This window comes from Anopheles merus, chromosome 3L, assembly GCF_017562075.2.
Source record: "Anopheles merus strain MAF chromosome 3L, AmerM5.1, whole genome shotgun sequence".
Taxonomy (NCBI): Eukaryota; Metazoa; Arthropoda; class Insecta; order Diptera; family Culicidae; genus Anopheles; species Anopheles merus.
The window spans coordinates 32,178,289-32,199,985 of NC_054085.1; the positions used below are offsets into that span (position 1 = coordinate 32,178,289).

Here is a 21,697-nt window from a genome sequence, read left to right on the forward strand (position 1 = left end):
CATCTCTGCAGGATCTCTACCTTGTTCGGTGAGATTCACCGGCTAACCGTACCACCACTTCCACACGATCAGGTCAAAAAGGATGCAACGGTTTGTTGGAATTGAATTACAGACCAATCACGTCCGGACATCACGTTCCGGTCACGACCCTCGAAGGACTAATGTATTCTTCCTTCCTTCCTATTTTGCCGGGACTACGGGACTGGATGGAAAGGATGAAAGCCCGCTTGATTATCTAGTGGAATGTTTCCCCTTGTCAAAGTTGTTATTAAATATTCTTATTAGAACTCTTGACATTAGTGCCTTTAAATTGCTTGGTGAAATTCTTGGCACTTGCCTGCTGCTGGAAATTAATGTTAGGACATGACGTGTGATGCGTGACCATGGCGCATCCAACTCGTCATTCTTCAAAGGTATTCGAATGGCGTTGGTCAGTTCTTGCGTGCAAAATATACTTTTAATCTCCTTTTTTACTTTATCGTAATTTGAGAAGCCCTAGTCAGCCAGATCATGTTCCATCGGTCAGAATATTCAGCGGTTCGGAGTAATAATGTCTAGGACATACAGCATGTCTAGCAGAACTGGTTATTCCAATGTTTCTTAGTAACTTTTTCCCAATTTCCCAGCTTTCGGATTACTTCTATTGTTTTTAATCAATAAAAGAATACTTGATGAGATACTCCAAGTGTTTTTGCGAATTCTTGCTGTGTTGATGTGCAAGATCTTCAACAAGGCATCGATACTAGTTGTTCATCATCAAATTATCGTAGCGTCCTAGAACGTTTTGCATCTTCTAAATCTAAATCACATTTTTCTCCATAATTGCAATGGTTCTCCAACACACAATGCTTTACAAAAGGAGGCATCTTTGGAGCTTATATGCATAATGTTTTATCCACTTTAGCAAAAAGAAAATTGAAAAGAAATGCCAAACCATTGCTTGACGAAATAAGCGACTTACCTGATTAAGCAAACCTTTAATAAACAAGTGACGATATCTGGCATCAAAACGTTACGAAATTATATATCCTCCCAATAGAATCTAAATTGACTTTTATCAAAACTTAGGTACACACAACTGTTCTAAACTGTTTAACAGTGTCCACACACAATTACTGAAATTAAAACACAGAGGACGACAGTTAACTTCTTCTTCACTTTCTTTACCTCCTAGCATTGGGGCAAAAACTTTATCTTCCCAATTTAGGGGTCCATAATTCATCATTTCACCAAGAATACACCGCAAAGCAAAAGCTTTGCCCCAAAACTTTGTCCCAGCTGTACAACCGAAAATTAATATCCCGATTTGCGCTCGCCCACGTCGCCAAAGTAAAATCAATTCCCCTCGATGGGTTACTTCAACGTGCGCCATTACTCGGACCCTCACTCCACTTGCTTCACCCTCCCCACCTTCCAAGAAAGCTTTCACACTTCACCGAGGTGTGATAAATGAATGTTTTGTCGCTTGCAACCGTTCAGCTGTGTGTGTTCAGCGTTTAGCAAAAGCGTCGTGCGGAATGGAAACGATGGCCCGAGGCTGCTGTTGCTGCTGTTTGCCAAACGGAAACAGAATTTTAAAGTTATCTTCAAATTTATTAAAGGATTCCCGTTCGCACGGAGTGGCTAACTCCCTCCTAGACTCGTTTTGGTAACGCTTCCCGTTCATTTTTCTGTTCGGGGAAGTGCTATTTAAATGCTTGCCATGTAAACTGTAACCAGCTGTTAAATTACTCCATCAGTTTCGATGTATCCTTTTTTTTTAGAGGAAAAAGGTAAAATGGAGGTAAAATGTGCAACGTTCTTGAAAGTAGGACCGTAAACGTGGAGAGCTCGTAAAGTTTTACGATCGAATCGAACTCAATCTAGGCCCGATTTGTTGGCGGGTTAGAGAGAAAGTAATCATAATTTATGACATAAAAGATCTAGTGCTCAAATTATCGCCGCTTCATGACGCAAAGTGTATTTTAAAGAACATACCTTTTACCTTTTTTCCATTAAACATGGCTGGTTGAAATTTGTTATAAAAAAACGATGCTGCCGCGATGCTGGGTTTTATGAACCATGGCCACACTCCACAAATCAAACTTCTGGCACGATACTTCCCCGTTTTTAACGGGTGGCCCTATTATCATGCCACTCATCACTCCTTGGCAGAGAGATAGCGCCGTAGAGCACTGTAAGTGTCTCGTTAAACTCAAACCACACTCACACACAAACCGCCACCAGGAGCCATTAACGTTGGCGTGTAATAAACACACATGCACCCAACACAACAATAATAATAATAACTCCGTCAGCAGGCAAACAGATCTGCCGGGACCGAACGAACGATCAATACAGGGACGCTTCACCGCATGGCGTATGAGGTGTGCTACTAGTTACCACACCGTGTACATAAACTTTCCCTCACCAGTCATCAAAAGTCGGTAAATCACGGTAAACTTATACTCCTCATCTTGCATCCCGTGCGTCTTTTCCTTCTGTCCTACCATTTTCCCTCCAAAAAGGCAGCCCCAAGCACACGCTCGTTGCCATGGGCCGGCGCGATCGTCTTGCCCGTGAACAAGCAATGGAAACCGCAAATAACTCACTCCACACACACACACACACACAGCTGCCAAAACTGTGTGTATGTGTGCATTACCGCCACCCGCTGATCAGATTAAATAAACGATCCAAACAAACTTTTCCCTTCGGGGCCGGGGAAACATTGACACGGCCACTGGGAAACGGCAACAACATTACACTGCGGCCCCGGCACATGGCTGGCAGTATTTTTGTTTGCAAAAATTCAATTAACACAAATAAAGGTTATGGTGTGTGGTGGTGGTTATAGTTTGGAGCGATGAAGCGTTTGAGCTGAAACGTCCATTTCCATTCAATAATATTCCTTCGCCTTCGCTCTCTTCTTGCTTCTCGTTCGTGTGTTTTGCGCAGGTGTACGAAGGTGATGATGGAGAACGCTTCGAGCGTAACTGGCTGTACTGGACCGGTGCCAGGATGATTTACAGGTAGGGAATTGAATGCGAACGGTGCGATGTCATCTGGTTTTGCTGGCACTGGCAAAACTGTTTTACGATAAGATGTAATGAATGAGTTGAACCAAAATATTAACACTTTCTACGAGTGATTTGAGGGATTTTTCTTATTTTTGTTCATATCTGTTTACTGTTAGTAATATTTGTTGTTGACTTGATTTATCTTATTTGTTGTTATTTCTAACTGCTTGTTTGTTGTTTTTATTTTATTTTTTTCTCGTTTCACTTTTTTCTCATTTCATTTATATTTGTATATTCTTTTCTTGCAAGTCTTTTTTCAGTTCTAGTTTTCACTTATACTCATTTTCTATTTCTTTCCACTTTATTAGTTATTTAAAAAAATCAAAAATAGGTTTATTAAAATAAATTGAAACTATTCTAAAATGATAAAGTCTGCTAATAACTGTTTCATCGTTACTACAATTACACACTTACTTATAACTTTTCACTTATCGCCCACCCTTCAAAGGTACCTTCCCAAAACGGCCGGTCTGCGGAGAATAACGCTTCACAAAAGTGTATCGTCGCGCGGCGACAAGATGTATCTGCTGCTTTGCGAATGTGCCGACCTGCTCAAGGATCTGTCGGCGGCTGCCCTGCTAATACCGGCCCTTCGCGCACGGTTATGCGGCTACACGGGACTGTACCGGCCAATTCAAACCTTCTGAAGCCTCCGCCATCGTTTCCATCCAATCGGTAAACTACTTTTCCGCGCTCTGATAACTTCTACTGACACCTGCCTGCCAATCGAACGTGTTGCGCTTTGTCGAACACAAGAAGAAGAAAAAACAAATCCCACAAAACCATAGGCGCAAAAAAGCAACAACAAAAAAATTGCAAAAAATGGTTGTGTAATTGTGTAAGCATCAATACAGTAGGGTAAGTTAAATTTCACTCGCCACGGAGCCTGCATACGGCTCCAACTTATCTTCTCCTGAGAGTGCTGAGTAAACTCGTGTAAACGAGTTGCGGCTCCAGAGCACACAATAGATAGCGCATCGACAGTAGCTGTGTGTCCTTTACATCAAACAATTCAATTTATCGAATGATAAGTACTTAATAATTTAATGGAAAAAAGGCAACAACCATCACGTCTCTAGTGATTTTGGAATATGTGCGAAACTCATAGTTAAAAAAACAAAACTCACGCCACACAAATAATATTGCGCTTGAAGGGAATAGGTATATTGTACAAATAGAGTGCAGTAGAAGACCAAAATCAAACCACTGGTTGCCTATTCTCAGGCGTTTAAGATCAACAGACAAACAGACAAACAACAAAAAACTTCTACTGCATAACACTTAAGTCACTACGCCGTGCCAGTAGCATATGAGTATAGTTAAAACAGTCACAGACCGTCATGGTGTCGTAGATGGAAGAAGCGCGGCCATACACCATACTGCCAACGTTGGCCCTGGAGACCGTGTTAGTAATATTCGTTTGATATGAAGGATAAGTTTCACTACACCAAAACCACTCAACTGCAAGCGGTAGTTGAATTATCGATGCGCCAAAATACTGACAAAACTTACGCAGACCAGGCAGCCGTAGTTTTACCGTAAAACAGAACAAACAAACAAAAAAAAATACACAAAAACAACCACCAGGAATGAGATGGTTTCACACGACCGCAATGGAATACAATCATGCTGATCTGATTAGTTCGTATTTACATAAGCGTCTTTTTCCATATACAACGTTGCATCACGGAAGAAAAGAAAACCCAAATTGGCTGCAAAACACACTGTAAACTGTAAAATAAGAATCTATAAAACATGGAACTTAGTTCTATTCCTACTCTCGTATCTAATATTTTCTCTCTTTTTTTTTGAATACATATAAGCCTAACACATATGCCTACAGACATGAAAACGTGACATAAACCATTTTCAAAAATGTTTAAAAAACCTTCTTTATATTGTTCATCAACGACACCTCTTCAACTCACAGCTTGCAGCCTTATCGACATATTTAAGCACACTCCAAACGGTACGACAATTGCTCAATGATGCCCGAAGGTTGAGGGTCGCCGGAAGATTGATACAAGTTTAAAAAGAGCTGTGGTCCAAATTTGTTGTTAGTTTTTGTGCATAAGTTCGTATAATATCGTATGAAAACAGAGCCTCAGAAGCGTGTGCACCCACATTTGTTAAGGAATACTTTTCCCTCTACTTACTAAATATGCTTTAACGATATATCGTAACGATGAGCACGATCAACACTAGTGCCACCTAACATAGTTATTTAATGGCAAATCGATTAACTGCGGAACGAATATTTGTGAAACGATAAAAAGAAACATATTTTAAAGGCAAAGTACACCAAAACCAAAAGTGGGAGTTTAATTCAGCAAAAGCAAACCAGCTAACAAACGCTTCTCTAAGAGAAACGAAAAAGTTAATGAGAAAAGAAAAAAACGAACAGTGAAATGACCAAAGCGTCATAAAAAGAAGTATAATAATTTGGAACAAGTGAATGAAAAGATAAAAACAAACATATGGATCAATATATTTATAATGCTTCCGACGGTAGTAGGTACGGAGAAACCAAGCCACTTCTTGCCACAAACAATGTTACCATGCAAACAAATGCATACGCTTTGCTCGTCTGAGCATCCGATAAGCTGTCTAGATAAGCGAACGTAAAGAAATGTGCTTAGTTATAGATAAAAAAAGTGGGCAAACAATGTGCTGAACAAGAACGAACATAGGTCGAAAAATGTAGCGAAAATCGTAAAGCAAGAATTAGAAAACATTTAAAACAAATGTATAGCCCGGCATAAGATTTTTTATAACCGATTTCAAATTTCCAATTTTACTAGAGTAGTAAAACAAGAAAAAACGTATAATGGAAAGATAGCGATAATAAGCGAATTAGAACGAACAACTATTGCAAACAAATGCACAAAAGCACACGAAAACAAAAAATTGTCCCAAATTTTCGAACGCGAAAAGATATAGAGAAGAGAGAAAGAAAGAAAGATATAAATACGCTTATAAATGCCGAAACTCTCTTTAACTCTTTCCTTCTTTTGATAGAACTTTAGAAACGGTTGGAAACATCTTTAGCCCATCCTCTGAGATAAGAATAGAGCAGAACTGTAAAGAAAATCGTAAAACACGCGTATAAACTGCGATCGTTTTGTGAAGGTTTTTTTTATTATTTGTGTGCAAAATTAGTTTTTCAACATTTTTGTAACCAAAATATGGATCATTACTTTCGAATTAGATCGATACAAAAACACCGATAACTTACATATGGTTCACTTTCTCTCCACTCATTATCGCATTTTTTAAAATGCATGCTAAAAAATACACACAAAATAATGGAAAATGTACAACCGAGTCATAAAATGGAAGCAGAAAACACCTTGTCAAATCGCTAATCGTAACGAATGGTCGTTAAGACGAAGCAAATAAACCCAAAATCAGTTTAGAAAATAAAAACCCCCGCGAAGGAGGATGCGATTTAATCCATTAAACTTTCTACTTATCGCTTGTAATCGCCTATAGCGCAAAGCAAAAAGCAAAATGGGCCAGTCAGGATGTCAGATCGTTCATGCAAAACTTTACCTTGCAACGAAGCGCAAAAGATGGCAAGAGATGCAAGGTGCAAACGGTGAAACCGAAGAACGGATGGAAAATGGCCCCGACAAAAAAAGCCCAAAAGAAGAAACACACTTTAAAGAGAAGAAGAAAAAAACTTGCAATGCTGTGATACTGATACATTTTAATGAAGTTAATTAAATCTAAATGCCCAGCATTCGCTGGCTGCCCTGCCCCTGCTGCCGCCGTTTGCTGCTGTCGCTCTGGCACCGCACCGATTGCTGCTGCACACTAACACGTTCGTTCGTTTGTTCACCCGGTCCCGGTACGGAAGAAAAGGGCAAAGTTGGGGAACACGTTTTGAGAAAGGTCAGGGTGGTGGTGGTGGTTATTGGCGCGAATGGTTCAAGATTTATCAAATTACACCTAACAGCGCAGAGAACAGAACAGCTTCTTACTCTTCATTGTTTCGTTACGTTTAGAGTTTGTTCGATATTTAGTTCTTTTTAAATGGCTAATTTTTTTACGATTTAGTTTCTTTATTTTTGCTATTTTCTTATATAAAGCTTAAAAGACTAACTCGTAGCTATCATTTTAATTGCGCAATTGCAAACTGTCTGACAGTAAATTTTCCAAATTTAACCACTTTGAATGTTTTAGCACCCAAACAATGTTTAAACGTACCTAAAAGTTACCGAATTATTGTGATTTTAAATTGACACAGCTACAAACAAAAGTCTATAACAGAGTGGCAATATAAAGATGAACACTGGGAAAAGGGAAAATTACAACAAGATGAAGCAAAAAAAAAAACAGCACAGCCAAGGAATGTTGAACAAGCATCCCACAGATTCTAGAACAGTTGATCAGATGGAAATAAAGCAGCCATGTAAGAACAAATAAGAAAATAAACCAATAAACAAATTATTTAAATTGTGTTCGTGCTTCCGAGCCCCGTTTGAACGAACAAAATACGTTGAGAAATGCAACAGCCCACAACCATTATCCTTCAAAACACAAACACATGGTTACCATAGCAACGGTAGCTAGCGGAAGAATTGTAAACAAAAACGTACCGCGTCCCTTTAGGGACGAGCGGTCGACTCCCTGCTTCCTGTCAGTTGCACAAAACAGCGACCATAAAGTGCCACCAGAAAAATGCCCGATTCCTCTCGAACGCTCGGCGATATCGACGATATCGATAGTGCCGAGCTGCGGACACAGCTGAAGAACTGGATCGAAGAGGAAGGCATCGAGACGAACATTCAGCTGCAGATGAAGAAAAATTTAATCGAAAAAATGAGCCGCACCGCTCTCGGTAAGCATCCGCCCACTTCACAGGGCGTCTCTTTTAGGGTTTTCTAGAAGTTTTCATAGCTGTGGGAAACAATAAAGGAAAACACTTTATTGGCTCTTCCTGTGGTAAAATGCCAATAGGAATTTCCAAGGAGCTTGTGCAAAAACAGGCGAATAGAGTCCAATTTTCAGTTGGTCTTCCCATAAGAAAGAGTCAAGTAAGTGTCCCACAACTGTGAGAGCCCCTGGAAAACCCTGTAACACTCTTCTCTTCCTAACGGTTGTGCTACTTTGTAGGGAAGAAAATCGCCCTCAAGCTGCAGACCCAGCAGGGCATCGTGCTGTCCCCGCTCGTGCTCGTGCTGAACACGCTCGTGGCCGAATTTCTCTACACACAAAACTGCCACTTTTCGCTGTCCATCTTCACGAACGAGGTACCGTTCAAGAACACGCTGCCCGACTTCACCCGGTCGGCCAAGTTTCGGCTGAGCCGGACCGAGCTGGGCGAAATCTTCGAAGCGCTCGGCATCGAACACTACGACGGGCTGGTGGAGAAGTACGACAAGTACGGCACCGGCCAGGGCAGCCGCTCACTCCTGTACATCGTGTTCAAGACGATCCTGGCGGTCGTCAAGACGCAGGAAGCAAAGTTACGCCACCTGAAGCGGCTAGACAAACGGAAAACATCCGCCCAGACGCTGCTGAAGAAGCTGGAGGTGGAAAAGCTACACAAGAATGTGGAAAAACTGCTCCACCGGGTAAAGGCCGTTGGCAAAGCGATCGTAGAGCTGGAAAAGAGTCAACAGCAAACGCTACAGGATGGCGCGAACGGGGAACAGGGGAAAAACATGAACGAGCAGGCGACCCTAGACGATGACCAGTCCGCCCGTTCGTTGCGCGTTTGTTCGGAGAATGTTTGCAAGCTGGTCGAACGGTTGGAAACGTGTACGAAAATGTTCGAACAGCTCATCGAAACCGTACGCCAGCAACGCACGGAAGATGTGCAGGACAAGGGCGAGCTCGAGGGTGAGGTTGAAGAGGACGAACCACGCCGTGACAAGCCAAAAGAAAAGCGAAAGACTTACACCGAGTTCCTGCGGGAGTTGAAAACGACCGAACATGGTAAAAAGTATGTGGCGAAACTGCAGAAACAAGTGACCAAACTGCTGGACAAAGAAAAACAACAAATTGAGGCAAAGTATGAGAAAGAGTTGCGGAAGCTTAAGCTGGAATACGAGGAAAAGCTAGCGAAAGCGCTAGCGGCAGCACGAACAGAAACGATCGCACAACAAACAGCGCAACCCGCACCAATCGTCCGCAGCATTCAAACCGAGCCACACCCCATTGACGCTACGAGTGAGGAAAGTCAGCATTTTATGCGCAAAATAGACGAAAAGCTTGACGAGCTGTACCGCCAGGAGCGGAACGTGGACGACAAGCTGGCCACGCTGCGGGACGATCTGCAGCGGCAGGAGCAACGGCAAAGCCGCTACTTCGAATCGCTAAAAGCGGCCAAAACGAAGGAAACCAAACTGCAGGTGCTGCACAACGTCGAGCGCGAGCTGATGGCCAACTTCGAGGACGAAACGAACGCCATCATACAGAACGCGAAGCAAACGATCGAGCAGCTGGAGAAGGAAAGCGACAAGATCAATCATTCCTTTCAGCGCTATTTGCGCAAGCAGCGCGAAGACAAGCGGAAGCTTATCGACGAGAAGGTGCAAATCTGGACGCGCTACAACGATGAGAAGCTCGAGCTGAACCAGCGCGAGCTGTTAAACGAAGAGTTTGAGCGGGAGATGATGGTGGAGCCTGTTGCGATTGTACCGGAAATTGTAGTACCGGTGCATCGGCCGGATACGGGCGCAACGTTCGCGAATCCTTTCCGTGCGTTCGATCCGCTCAAATACCTGAAACAATCGCGTCCGGTCGAAAGCCACACGGTGGATGTTGCGATCGGCACCATATCCGAGGCGGGTATGCAAACATCGACAGCTGATGAAGAGCCAGAAAAGATGGAAACAGTCGAGCGACCAATTCCTGCCGCCCGAGCGGCCAGCAACGCGCAGCTTTCGGACGTTTTGGCGAAGGACACGCGTGAGCTGCGGCAAAGCATCGAAGAAAATCTGCAAAAGCTAGACCAGATGAGTCGCACGTACTCGAAATCGCAAAGCTCGTCCGACAAGCAGGTGCCGTTTGCGCCTCGCATTGAAGTGGCACAACCGCCACCGGCTCCACCACTGCCCATGGTAGAACCATCGTCTAATAGAAGCTTGGATGACTGTTCCAGCACTGAGTTGGGTTTGTCGGACGGGGAAGTTGTGTTCCCCTCCGTCCCTACGCAGCCAGTTCCCGCTGCAACACTGAACGATTCACACGACCTCATTGACTACGCAACACAGAACACGCAGAACGAAAAGCGCAAGCTGGAACCGGCCACAATGGCGGTTGCTGTGAGCTATAGTGACCTGTCGATCAGCAGCGTCAGTGTCGCCAGCAGCAAACTCACCTACGACAAGAGCCAAAGTTTGGACGGCGAGCTGGATCGCATCTCTACCGGGGCCCGTTCGAATGCATCACAAAACAGCTGGTCGTAAAGCGGGCAGCATATTTGTCTTTTTGTATGCTATATTTTATACACTAACTCATCAAGCTTTAGGGAGGTGTTTTGAACGAAATAAAAACATAACTTTCTTCTCGTGCGACAGAAACGGCCGCTTGCCTGCTGCTTGGCTTTAGTAACCTTTCCTGCCGCGAAATCGCTGTCGATTGTCGAGCTGTAAAGGAAAGCAAAACGGGTTTATTAGTAGCCGTACGGGAACAACAGCACCAATCTGCGCCTACCATTGAGCGCTTGCACTCGAAAAAGGTGTTCCGCAGCACGAAGCATTCGCTCGGTACGGAACCATCGGTACGGTTCAGACATTCCCGGGGAGTTTTCTTTTCCTGCAAAAGGGCAGAAACATTACATTAGTTGTTGGGCTTACCTAGAGGAAGAGGTGCTGCTGCACCGGCACACTCACCTTCTTGCAGCAATCACTCTGCAGGAGGCACATTTTCAGATCGGCCCGTACACCGGCACAGGCCGACTTATCGGCCAGCTCCTCGTTTCCCTCATAGCGCATCATTTTTGTAAAGTTTTGCGGTGAATTTTACACAATTTTCACACAAAAGGAGAACCCACTGCACCGCGGAAGGATTGTTTTGTTTTTGCAACACAATTTCATAACCAACACTCGCTTGACGGCTCGGTGACAGCAGTGATGCCAAACGTCAATCAGAACATTCGAAGCGACCGTTGCTTTTTTTTATTTGGATTAAAAGCAATTTCTCTTTTATTAACAAATTAAGCTCTTTTTTTTGAAAACAATGGCTAATCGTAACCATTTAAAGGTTATAAACTACTAAATGTACAATGTTGTATGATAACATGATCCGTTATTATTGGACGCCCCCGTCACGTCACAATCAGCTGTTTCGACATACACACATACACAAACACAGCTGTTTTGATATCGGCATCGTTCTACCCAAAAGTGTTTCACCATGTTCCTCCGGGTGTTTCGAAAATATTTCACCGCCAAACTCACCCACGATCTGCGGCTCTACGATGGACGACTCAAGGAAAAGGTTCCACTACAAATCCACCCCAGCAAGCCGTACCTTTCCTTCTACACCTGCGGCCCTACAGTGTACGATTCGGCCCACATCGGTCACGCCAGCTGCTACGTGCGGCTGGACATTGTGCAGCGCATTCTACGGCATCACTTCCACCTCCCGCTCGTAACCGCGATGAACATCACGGACATTGACGACAAAATAATCGCCCGTGCACTGGAGCAGCAGGTCGACTGGCAGCAGCTGGCACGCCGGTACGAGGACGAGTTTTGGAGCGATCTGCAGCGGCTAAACGTTCGTGCGCCGGATGTAAAGCTGCGCGTCACCGACCACATTCCCGCGATAGTCCGCTTCGTGCAAACGCTCGTTGAGAAAGGTTTCGCCTACAGTACCGCCGACGGGTCGGTTTACTTCGAAACGGCCAAGTACGCACGTTACGGCAAGCTACAGAAGGTCATCATCGAACCGGAAAGCAACGCGTCCAAGGGCCACAAAAGACATCAGTCGGACTTTGCGCTCTGGAAAGCTTCAAAACCGGGTGAACCATTTTGGACCGCTCAAGCGTTTGCCCAGGGACGCCCAGGCTGGCACATTGAGTGTTCCACGCTCGCTAGCCATCTGTTCGGCCGCACGATAGACTTCCATGCCGGCGGGCTCGATTTGCGCTTTCCGCACCACGAGAATGAGGAAACGCAAAGCTGCTGCTATCACGACGTGCCGGACTGGGTGACACACTGGCTACACACCGGCCAGCTCCATCTCGAGGGCCAAACGCACAAAATGTCCAAATCGCTCAAGAACACGGTCAGCATCGCCGAGCTACTCGGTGCATACAGTGCGGACGAGTTCCGCATGCTCTGCCTACTGTCGCACTATCGCAGCGCGATCGAGTACGGCCCGGAAGCGATGGGGACGGCGCGCAACGTGCTGCGCAAGTTTGCCAGCTTCTTCAGCGACGCCAAAGCCTACATCGATGGGCTGAAGCCGGCAGCGTACGATGCGGCCAGCACGGAAAGCTTGCTCGGGAAGCTTTCGGAAACACGGACGACTGTTAAAGAGTTTTTAAAGAACGATTTCAATACCGCCAATTCGGTGTTAGCGCTCGGTGAGCTTGCTTCCAATGTACAGAGGATAATAAACAGCCACGAACCGTCCGCTTCTGGCGTCTCGCTTATTGGGTCCTCCAATGTGGGGGCAGTCCTTGTCGTAACGGAATACATCCGGGAGGAACTTGTCTCCTACGGGGTGCAATCTCTCGACAAACAGTCGCCCCAGCACAGCCGTCAAATGGGAAACGACGCCAATCAATCGCTCGAACAGCTAATCGAAGCGATGGTGGCCACCAGAAGCGAAATTCGCCTGCAAGCGATCGAAACCAAAAACCCGCAACTCTTCAAAGTGTGTGATTTATTGCGAGACCGCTTGAAGCTGGCCAATGTGGAGGTTAAAGATCACGGGAAAACTTCCTCCTGGAACTTCCGAGAGGGTAGCGCGAAATAAAACCTCCAATTTACTGCAAACACACCAACTTCAACAAATCATTTACAATTACCAAACATGTGTCATAATTTATTACCTTGCTGTAAGATTCGTTTTTGACTTTTCTTTTACCATTCGCGTGCAATCTCGCGTGGCTGCGCGAAGAAAACCGAACGTTTACTGCCCAATCCAGTCTAGTACTGCTCACTTCAGCTTGTCCTCCAAATCCTTCAGCCGGCATTTAATTTCCGGTGCCGTGTCTTTTTGCAGCTGCTGCAGAATTTGGGCGAACGTTTGCCGTACCAGACCGAGCTCCAGCTCGACCGTGCCGGCCTCCTTGGCTTTCAGCTTTTTCGTCAGTATCAGCATCACGTTCAGGGCTTCCTTCTTCAGACCGGTGTGCGGTATGGCTGAAAGGAAAAGAGGAAGTGGACGCAATTAGTACTAAGAATCATACGAGCAGAAAAGCATGAGCTCTTACCCGCCACTTCCACGATCGCAGACAGCACGATGCGACAAACAGTCTCCAGCACGTTCCCTTCCGTCGCTTCCGAATCGACCTTTGCCTTCTTCTCACGGTTCGCTCCCATCGCAGAGCTGCCGCTTTCTGCTTCCATGTCCTCATTGCCATCCTCACCCTCCACCCTACTCCGCAGCAGATGCAAACGTTCCAAAAACCGCCCAAGCGCCTGCAGCAGACACAGCTGCACCGGGCGCGTGTTTAGCTTCAAACACTGCACACACTTCTCCACAAACATGCGCTGGTAGCGCCGCTGCGTGTCGATCGAATACTCCGGCCACGCTTTGCCCAGCGTTTCGCAAACCGTCTCCTTCAGCTGCACCGAGATCAGCATCTGCTTGTTGCGCTCCTCCGACGTGACACTCTCCCCCGGACCATCATCCGGCTGATGCTGCTGCTGCTGCGGCTTGTCGAGCAAATGCCACACCATGTTGTACACCTCCTCGAACCGGTCCACCTTCAGCTCGTTCAGAATGTTGCCGAGCGAGCGGAGCGCGTGCGTACGGTACACCGGCTCCTCCTTGCGGCACTCCTTCATCACCGCATCGACGATCCGCTCGGCGTGGTTCGTCGCCTGCTGGTCGAGCTTCTTGCACAGGCTCGCCAGCCCCTGTAGCAACCGCTCCTTGCCCTGGAACGTCCGCCCGCTCACATTGTTCAGTATCAGCTCGATCAACCGGCAGCGCACCGCATCGTCCAGCGTGGCGCTCAGCTTGGACGCGAGCGTATGCGTAGCGGCGCCGGCCTGCGCCTTCAACAACCACGACGGATTGTTCAGGTTCGTCTCCAGTATCGTCACGATCGCGTCCAGATTCATGCGCAACCCCGCATCGCCCGTGTTGATGTCGTGCCACAGCTCCTGCCACAGCTCCACCGTCGAGCGGCTGTCGTCCGTCACTTCCTCGTGCATTGCGAAAAACACCAGCGGCAGCACGTGCGCACTGTAGTCCTTCAGCACCTCCTGGTGCCGCTTGTTGATCGCCTGTATCGTGAGCGGGACCGCCTTCGATCGCGACGCCTGCTGCTCGAAGTAAAGCTCCTCCAGCTTGCCGAACAGCCGCTCGATCGATTGCTCCTTCGCCGTGCCGATCAGGTGGCCGATGGCGGACGCGTAGTACCGGCGCACTGTCGCATTGCGATCGGTCAGCCCGGTAAAGCAAGCGCCCAGATATTTGCTCGTCAGCGGTTGCATCTCCTGCCCGAGGTGTATGCTAACGAGACAGATGAAGTGGGCGCAGGCCACCTTGGTGCCGAGATTGACGCTCGACTTTACCTGATCCAGCACGGCCGGCGACATACGCTCGAGCGTGGCGTAGTCGATGTGCCGGATGCACTTCGTCAGCGTTTCCATCGTGTAGTGCTGCTTGACGGCTTCGGCCCGCAGCGTGTCGATCGTTTCCTGCGTACCGCCGCCCGCCTGTCCCGAAACCATCGTCGACAGGTAGGCGAGCTTGGTTGAGTCGAGCTCACCGGTCGCTTGCAGCAAACACGGCACCAGGCTGGTCAAGTGCGGCAGTATCAGTGCACCGGCCGAATCGATCAGCTCGGAAAGGGTACGAATGCTAAGCTTGCGGATCTCCGGCACCGTATGCGTAACGCCCGTCTCGAGCAGCAACGGAATGATCGAGCTGGCCACGTTCATGGCCGACTTGTTGTTATCGCTCGATGCAGCCACCACGCACACCTTGCTCAGTGCATTGGCCGTACCTTCCGCTGCCAGTCGCGTACCCTCGTGCTGATCGTCCATTACGCGGAACAACTGACTCCAAAGGTAGCGCAGCTCCGGCTCGGGAACACTCGGCTGATCCACATCCATCGAGCTGGACGTTGCAGCATCCTCCACCTTCTTCCTACCGATCGGATCCGACCGAAGCTTCAGCCCTGCCGCCCGTTTGATCAGATCCCGCACAGCCAAACAGCACGCGATGCGGGTGCGCCACTCGTACGAGGTGAGGTTCTTCGTCACGTCCTCCAGAATGTCCCAGTAGTACAGCTCGACCGTCGACTTCGCATCCGTCACCACCGAGTCCCAGATGCTTATCATCGAGTTCTGTATCTTGGGCGTCGGGTCGTACTTGTATCGGAACAGGCGCGGCACAATCTTCCCCAGGTACGGTTCCATCTTCAGCTTGGTGATCTTCGAGATCGACTGCAAACCGAACGCCGCACCGAGCTTGCTGTTCCACGTGGCATTGTGGTTCGCTATCTGCATGAACTGGTAGATCATTTCCGGTTTGTTGAGATCGGACGCCAGCGCGCACAGCTCCTTGTACGTCGAAAGGTTGCCTCTGTGTGAGTAGAAAAAACCAACAGGGATGCGTTAGTGAACTGTCTATTGGTGAGGGTAAACGTGGCGTGTCCTACCCCATGGGAGTCTTGCCGAGCACGCCTTCCTCGAACAGCTTCGTGTCCTCCACCACCTTCTGCACCTGTCGCCGGCCACCGATTAGCTGGTCGAGCAGCAGATTCGACATCGCCTCCTGGTCTTCGTTCTCCGAGAGTGTAAATATAATACCCATCGCACGTGATGCCACATCTTGCACAAGCTCTGAGAAAAGAAAAAGACGTCAGGAGTCATTCTAAATAAGAGTCCTCTTGAGTCGTCCGGAGTCGTTGGGAGTCGTTCGGAGTCGTTGGAAATCGTCCGGAGTCGTTCGGAGTCGTTCGGAGTCGTGTGGAGTCGTCCGGAGTCGTCCGGAGTCATTAGGAGTTACCCGGAGTTATTCGGAGTCCCCCAGAGTCATTCGGAGTCACCCAGAGTCATTCGGACTCGTTCGGAGTTGTCCAGAGTCGTCCGGGGTCGCTTGGAGTCATTATAAATCGGAGTCGGCCGAAGTCGATCGGAGTCGGCCGGAGTCGATCGAAGTCCCCGACTCGGTAGACTCCGAACGACTCCGAACGACTTCTTATGACTCCCACTCCCAATAACTCCGGATGACTCCGAACGACTCCGGACGACTCCGACTCCGAACAACTCCGGATGACAAATGAAAGAAACAACACCTACCATTATCCTCGGAAAGCAGATCCGTCAGGGCGAGCTGCAAAATCTGGCGCTGTTCGCGCACCGGCTTGCGCCGGCTGCAGTTTTTCACGATCGCCAGCAACCAAACGGCGCACGCCTGCTTCAGATACGCGTGCGTTTCGTTCACCTGCTTGACCAGCTCGATCAGGAACCAGGTAAGCGTCTCATCGTCCACATTACCAACCTCCTCGTTGACGTCATTCAACCCGTGGCTACCCTTCGGCAGACCCTGCAGCGTGTACGCCAGCGCCTGACCCATCGCAATGTGCAGTGCCGGATCTTTGGTCATCTTCAGCAGGCCCAGGAAGCGCTGCAGCACCTTGCGGGCGTAGTACGGCCGATCACCGACCGCCAGAAACCCGAGACAGTGGGCAGCATCTTCCCGTATTTTCGCCTTCGTGTGGCCACTCTGCAGCAGCGTGATGAGCGTTTCCATCAGCGAGGCTTTCGTCGTGGCCGTTTGCTGCTTGCTGGCGGTCGCTTCCGTCTCGCCCGTATCCATGCCTTCCTGCTCCTCGGGCAGCGGCAGTGCGGTACAGGAACCAATCAACGACAAGCTACGAATGGCCGCCGACTGTAGCAGCGACTGCTGATCGCGCAACAACGACACGAGCAGCTCGATCAGCTCCCGCAGCAGGTCCCACTCCTTAACTGCACGCTCGGAGGCGGTTTTATTAAGCAGCAACTTCCGATGTACAGCGTGAGCCGCCGCCAGGATCGAACCGTGCCGCGTTTCGAGCGATTTATTGCCAAGCGTTTGCAGCTCCCGTACCTGCCGCTCGAACTCCGGCTCATCGCTAACGTAAGCGAGCAGCACACCGTACACCATGGCGATCAGTACACGCGTCGGTTCGGACGTTTCCTTCAGCGAACTTTCCAGCGTCAGCAGCAAATCTCGGTTTTCCTCCACCAGCGCGTCCGGTATACCATTCACCAGATCGTACAGACAGGTCAGCTCGCTGATACCCTTCCGGGCGATCACCAACCGGCGAACGAGATCGTTATACTTCACCACCGTGTCGCGCTGCCCCTCAGCGACGAGCTTGCGCAGAAAAGCGGTCAACTTGTACAGCGACTCATCGTCGCCCGGGTGCGTACTGACGCCCGCATTGAACAGCAAACAGATGCGCAAGTACTCCAGTATCTCCACGTACGTATCGAACGCGTACGGCAGCTTCACCTTCCCGTACCCCATCCGGTCGACAATCGTCGCCACCTTGCGCTCCGATTTGCTCGCCACGTACTCCACCATCTCGCCGAACGACGGCAGCACGATGTGCTTCGTCTCGGACGGTTCCTGCTGCTCCACCCGGTCGTACTCGCTCACCGACAGGATCGCACCGTAGTTGATGTGGTCCTTTTTCGACACCCCGTACAGGTAGGTGGTCATCGCTTCGCGCAGCTGCGAGCTTTCGCCGCAGATAATCAGCAGCAGATAGCGCGACGGCACGTAGTAATCGGGAAAGCAGGTGGTCAGAAACACGGACGCCACGTTCTGCACGATCGTCAGCTTCGATTCGGCCTTCTCCCCGAGCAGGGCGAGCAGCAGCTGCTGGTTTGCATTCGGCACGAACCGTTTCTTAGCCGCCACTAGCTTGCGCTTCGATGTGCCCGGCTTGTCGGCGACGTCCTCCGTCTCCATGCTGGCCGCTTCCGACGAGCCGGCAGTCGCGCTGCTTTGCTTGCGCCAATCGAACGCTTGGGCCAGTGCGACCAGCGCTTCGCGAATCGACGAGTGCAGCTCGACCGGTGCCTGCTGCAGATGGGTAAAGTATTCGCCCACGAGCTGAATGTCCTCGTTCACCGTCGCGGGACAGACGATGGCAAGCTGCGCCATCGCACTGTACGCCGCGTTCTGCACCTCGTTCGTTTCCTCCGACGCGGTACCGATCAGTTTGGAGATCCCTGTCAGCAGCACCTTTGACAGTTTGTTGATCAAATCAGTCTGCCCGCTGGTAGGCGATAGGAAAAGGAATTAATATGATTAGAAATGAGTTTCATCGGACCAATCCTCCCACACACACACACATACTTGTTAATAAGATTGTAGGCGAACTGCAGTGCCAGCACCTTACACTTCTGGTTCGTGTTGTCGCCGAACAGCGACTCAAAGATCACCTGGATGCCGTTCGCGATGATGATGCCCTTGCCGCGGCACTTGAGCAAATGCTGCAGCAGCTTCTGCCGGACCCGGGCACTCACGCCGCTCGTCTTGCGGTCGGGCAGCTTCGAGCCGTTGCCCGAAAACAGGCTGTACAGCGGTGCGGACAGCTTCGGATCGACCCAGTCGAGCGAGCTGCAGATCTTGTTCAGCTCACCGATGGCGGGCGTCGCAACGGAGAAGCGCGTGTCGGCCGACGCTACCACGAGATGGGCCAGTATTTCCTGGTCGGGAAAGATGCCCCCGCAAAGGAAGCGCACGATGCCCTTCTTCAGCTGCTCCAGCTCCTCCGCCTTCGGGGGCTTTGCTGTGACGCGCTTGAACGAGTACACGCTCATGCCGGGGGGCACGTCACTGTCGGGCAGGGTGCCGTACGGCAGCAGCAGCACATCCATCAGTATGGACAGGAGCTGCTGCTTGGTGGCCGGTTTGTTCGACAGCCCGAGCAGTTCCGAGCGCTTTTCCGGGTTTTCCGGTATCTTGATCTCACCCAACAGTGGAAGGACCAGCATCAGGATCCTACGAGGGGAGGGAACAAAAGTGAAAACAGAGGTTTTAGTCCCGTTGGAGCGTTTTTTTTTGCTGCCTTTTGTATGGCTCTTACTTATCCTGATGTGTTTCCGGCTTCCCTTCCAAGCAGTTTAGCAGGGCGGGGGCAAATTCTGTTTGCTCCTCCACCGTCAGTCTTGGAAAGCCCATCGTGATGTAGATGATGGCGAAGTTCTATCCGAAAAATAAAAGAAGTTCAATCACCTGGTAGTCTTTTCGGGGGAAGCTTACAGTTACTTACGATCAAAAACAAAGAATCGGCCTGCTGATACTGAGCCAACAATGGCGCGAGTGGGATTTGTATTTGATTGCGCGATTTTAGCCGCTTGTTGATGTGCGTCAGGATCTCCATTACCTAGACAGAAAGAGAAAGAGCAAAAGCCGTTCATAATTAACGTTCCTAGCGCTACTTCCGACCTTCGCCTTCCTAACCTTCTTGCGAACGTTTTCATTCGGAGACGTAATCTTGATCAGCACCGGGGTGAGAAACTTGGTCACCGTCGTCTGCAGCTGCTCGTCCGTATCGGCAAACCCCAGCCGTAACAGCACACGCTCCAGAAGTTCTGCAAAATGCAAGGCAAAACGGAATCCCCAGCGAGGGTAAGCAAATGTTTATTTCCTCTTTAACCCGTAAAGTGCATCGTCATCCCGTGGGGCTTCTTTCCAGGGGGATTCGAAGAAAGAAGACGGAAAATGGACCCTTTACGGCACCATGCTCACCTAGCTCTTCAGCCGGATTTCCTGCCATTTTACACGGTGAGTCACGTCTCGGGATAGTAAACTAATCGAAGGCGATTTTTTGGTCACTAATCGGTAAGCTTGCTGTAAACAAAAATGATGCTTTTCTCGCGACACACACAAGACTGCCGAGTGCGATATCAGACAGGTGCTGTCATCGCTGCGGGAGAGGATAAAAGAAAGATAAAAAGAAACGTCACTGATTGCGTTTATACTGCTCGGTTGGCTCGATGGAGGTTTAATTCCAGCGGTAAAACCGGCTTCAACGCCGATCGAAAATCGCCAAAAATCGTTTGGAATAAACGATAACTTATCAGTTTGTAAACAAAGCCTTGCGGTTCCAACGGGGAGTGAATTGCATGTGCTAGAAGGCATACAAATTTTTCTTTTTTCGAGAAGCGGCCATGAATACACCAACCTTGTTAAGCTCCCTTAATTTTGTCTGCTTGACCCCATATTGCTGCCATTTGCTTGTCAAACTGAAATGAGCGTGCATTTAATTGCAAGTCTTACTTAAACGTATTGAGCAGTTTCCTAAAAATAAGCATTTTCTTCGACTTTCATTCGTTTTGCTTCTTCACCCAGCTGATGTTATTGTTTACATTCGCGCCACAGCTGATCGGCAATCGGCCGGCATTTATGAGAGTCAAACGATAAGAGAGCAACAGATGATCGAAACATTACCAAAACAAACCAACTTCCCCTCCTTTTGCGCTGACGTTTAATCGAAAAATTCAATCTATACCGTGGGGTTGTTTTCTCTCCCTCGCGTAAAGTGCATTTGTTTATCCAACGTTGCTCTGAAAACACCACCTCTTCCATCCGGTTGATTGTCAACCTTTTGCTTTTCTGGCTGGGCTTTGTGTAATTATTTCCTCAAATTGTTCAGCTGTAAATAATACCTTTTTCTCTTCCGACTGGAAAAAAAAAATCGTCAAACGATAAGTTCCAACCAGCCGCGAACCGACTGCATCGCATCTCTCAACTCTGGCTTGTAGATGAAATTTTCCGGCCCCGCTAGGCAAAACCAGGTTTTCGCGAGCTCACCAATGCTCCAAATCGGTTCGGTTTTCCCTCGCTGACGAACGTTTTTGAAAGGAGTTGTGAGCGTTTAAGATGACCACCAAAAAGCTGGCGTTGGTGGACAAAAATAAATTGTCAAAAATTAAATACACACCCCAATTCCCTCCACCCCCTTCATTGACCCAAGGGGTCCTATATTTCATGAGTATGCCATTTTACATCTTAGCTCCACCGTCTCACTTGCTGGTAAACGTTCTGCTATTGCATCAGCTGATGGTGATGGCTTTGAACGGCGATCCTATGCGTTGCGCAGCAATACAAAACCTTTCAGCTATTGCTAAAATATCACGTGCTTCCATTTTCTGTTGATTTTGATGCAAAAATAATCAACAAAATTTAGCACTTTTAATTCACAACAGTTACACGATTTGTTTATGTTTTTCATGCCTCCATGTGCGCGAGAGAGATGGTATGACATAAAGATCGTAAAAATACATACCTCGGTATGTGATCCTCGTAAATTGTTACAACGTAAGCCATATGGACAAAGGTAGACGAAGTATTTGGAGGTCAAATGGGAGAGTGCGGTACAAAAGCTCTCTTCGAAACGAGCACTATATGCGAGCAAAAGAAGGGTAGAGCAAATGAGCGAGATGCAGCGATTTTTTAACGTCAAAAACCCTCGACATGTAGTGCGGGGCGCT

At 48.4% G+C, this 21,697-nt stretch overlaps 5 protein-coding genes across 13 annotated transcripts in view; 3 read left to right on the forward strand and 2 right to left on the reverse strand.

The window, feature by feature from the left end:
* Positions 1–3,862, forward strand: part of LOC121598634 — a 63,599-nt gene extending 59,737 nt beyond the window's left edge. For all 9 annotated transcript variants that reach the window (XM_041925753.1, XM_041925751.1, XM_041925759.1 and 6 more), the window contains 2 exons: positions 2,938–3,011; positions 3,508–3,862. In XM_041925753.1, the coding sequence (XP_041781687.1) occupies positions 2,938–3,011; positions 3,508–3,706 (273 nt within the window). In that variant the 3' untranslated portion in view covers positions 3,707–3,862. The remainder of the gene's footprint in view (positions 1–2,937; positions 3,012–3,507) is intronic.
* A 2,709-nt stretch (positions 3,863–6,571) lies between these two features.
* Positions 6,572–10,477, forward strand: LOC121598632 (GRIP1-associated protein 1-like). Its single transcript, XM_041925749.1, has 2 exons — positions 6,572–7,902; positions 8,178–10,477. Exons 1-2 carry the CDS (start codon positions 7,743–7,745, stop codon positions 10,475–10,477), a joined length of 2,460 nt encoding a protein of 819 aa, XP_041781683.1. The 5' UTR covers positions 6,572–7,742.
* Positions 10,478–10,490: 13 nt separating this feature from the next.
* Positions 10,491–11,123, reverse strand: LOC121598638 (cytochrome c oxidase assembly factor 5). The gene is made up of 3 exons (XM_041925764.1): positions 10,904–11,123; positions 10,725–10,826; positions 10,491–10,657 (listed from the first exon to the last, which is right to left on the reverse strand). Exons 1-3 carry the CDS (start codon positions 11,006–11,008, stop codon positions 10,616–10,618), a joined length of 249 nt encoding a protein of 82 aa, XP_041781698.1. The 5' UTR covers positions 11,009–11,123; the 3' UTR covers positions 10,491–10,615.
* Positions 11,124–11,353: 230 nt separating this feature from the next.
* LOC121598633 (probable cysteine--tRNA ligase, mitochondrial) lies at positions 11,354–13,038 on the forward strand. The gene has a single exon (XM_041925750.1). It carries the CDS (start codon positions 11,427–11,429, stop codon positions 12,996–12,998), a length of 1,572 nt encoding a protein of 523 aa, XP_041781684.1. The 5' UTR covers positions 11,354–11,426; the 3' UTR covers positions 12,999–13,038.
* On the reverse strand, positions 13,027–20,130 carry LOC121598631 (proteasome-associated protein ECM29 homolog). The gene is made up of 9 exons (XM_041925748.1): positions 19,953–20,130; positions 19,665–19,795; positions 19,474–19,587; positions 19,288–19,406; positions 18,555–19,202; positions 16,505–18,474; positions 15,862–16,045; positions 13,459–15,785; positions 13,027–13,387 (listed from the first exon to the last, which is right to left on the reverse strand). Exons 1-9 carry the CDS (start codon positions 19,978–19,980, stop codon positions 13,182–13,184), a joined length of 5,727 nt encoding a protein of 1,908 aa, XP_041781682.1. The 5' UTR covers positions 19,981–20,130; the 3' UTR covers positions 13,027–13,181.
* Between the last annotated feature and the right edge of the window lie 1,567 nt (positions 20,131–21,697).

Excerpts from the sequence above, each read along its gene's own strand:
- LOC121598638 (XM_041925764.1), bottom strand. The coding sequence starts at position 11,008 with ATGATGCGCTATGAGGGAAACGAGGAGCTGGCCGATAAGTCGGCCTGT. Across the intron at positions 10,827-10,903 it reads AGAGTGATTGCTGCAAGAAG|GAAAAGAAAACTCCCCGGGA; the intron begins GTGAGTGTGCCG and ends GCCCTTTTGCAG. Across the intron at positions 10,658-10,724 it reads TCGAGTGCAAGCGCTCAATG|CTCGACAATCGACAGCGATT; the intron begins GTAGGCGCAGAT and ends TTTCCTTTACAG.
- LOC121598632 (XM_041925749.1), top strand. The coding sequence starts at position 7,743 with ATGCCCGATTCCTCTCGAACGCTCGGCGATATCGACGATATCGATAGT. Across the intron at positions 7,903-8,177 it reads AATGAGCCGCACCGCTCTCG|GGAAGAAAATCGCCCTCAAG; the intron begins GTAAGCATCCGC and ends GCTACTTTGTAG.
- LOC121598633 (XM_041925750.1), top strand. The coding sequence starts at position 11,427 with ATGTTCCTCCGGGTGTTTCGAAAATATTTCACCGCCAAACTCACCCAC.
- LOC121598631 (XM_041925748.1), bottom strand. The coding sequence starts at position 19,980 with ATGGCAGGAAATCCGGCTGAAGAGCTAG. Across the intron at positions 16,046-16,504 it reads TCTGCTTTCCGAGGATAATG|AGCTTGTGCAAGATGTGGCA; the intron begins GTAGGTGTTGTT and ends TTCTTTTCTCAG. Across the intron at positions 15,786-15,861 it reads CTCGGCAAGACTCCCATGGG|AGGCAACCTTTCGACGTACA; the intron begins GTAGGACACGCC and ends CTACTCACACAG.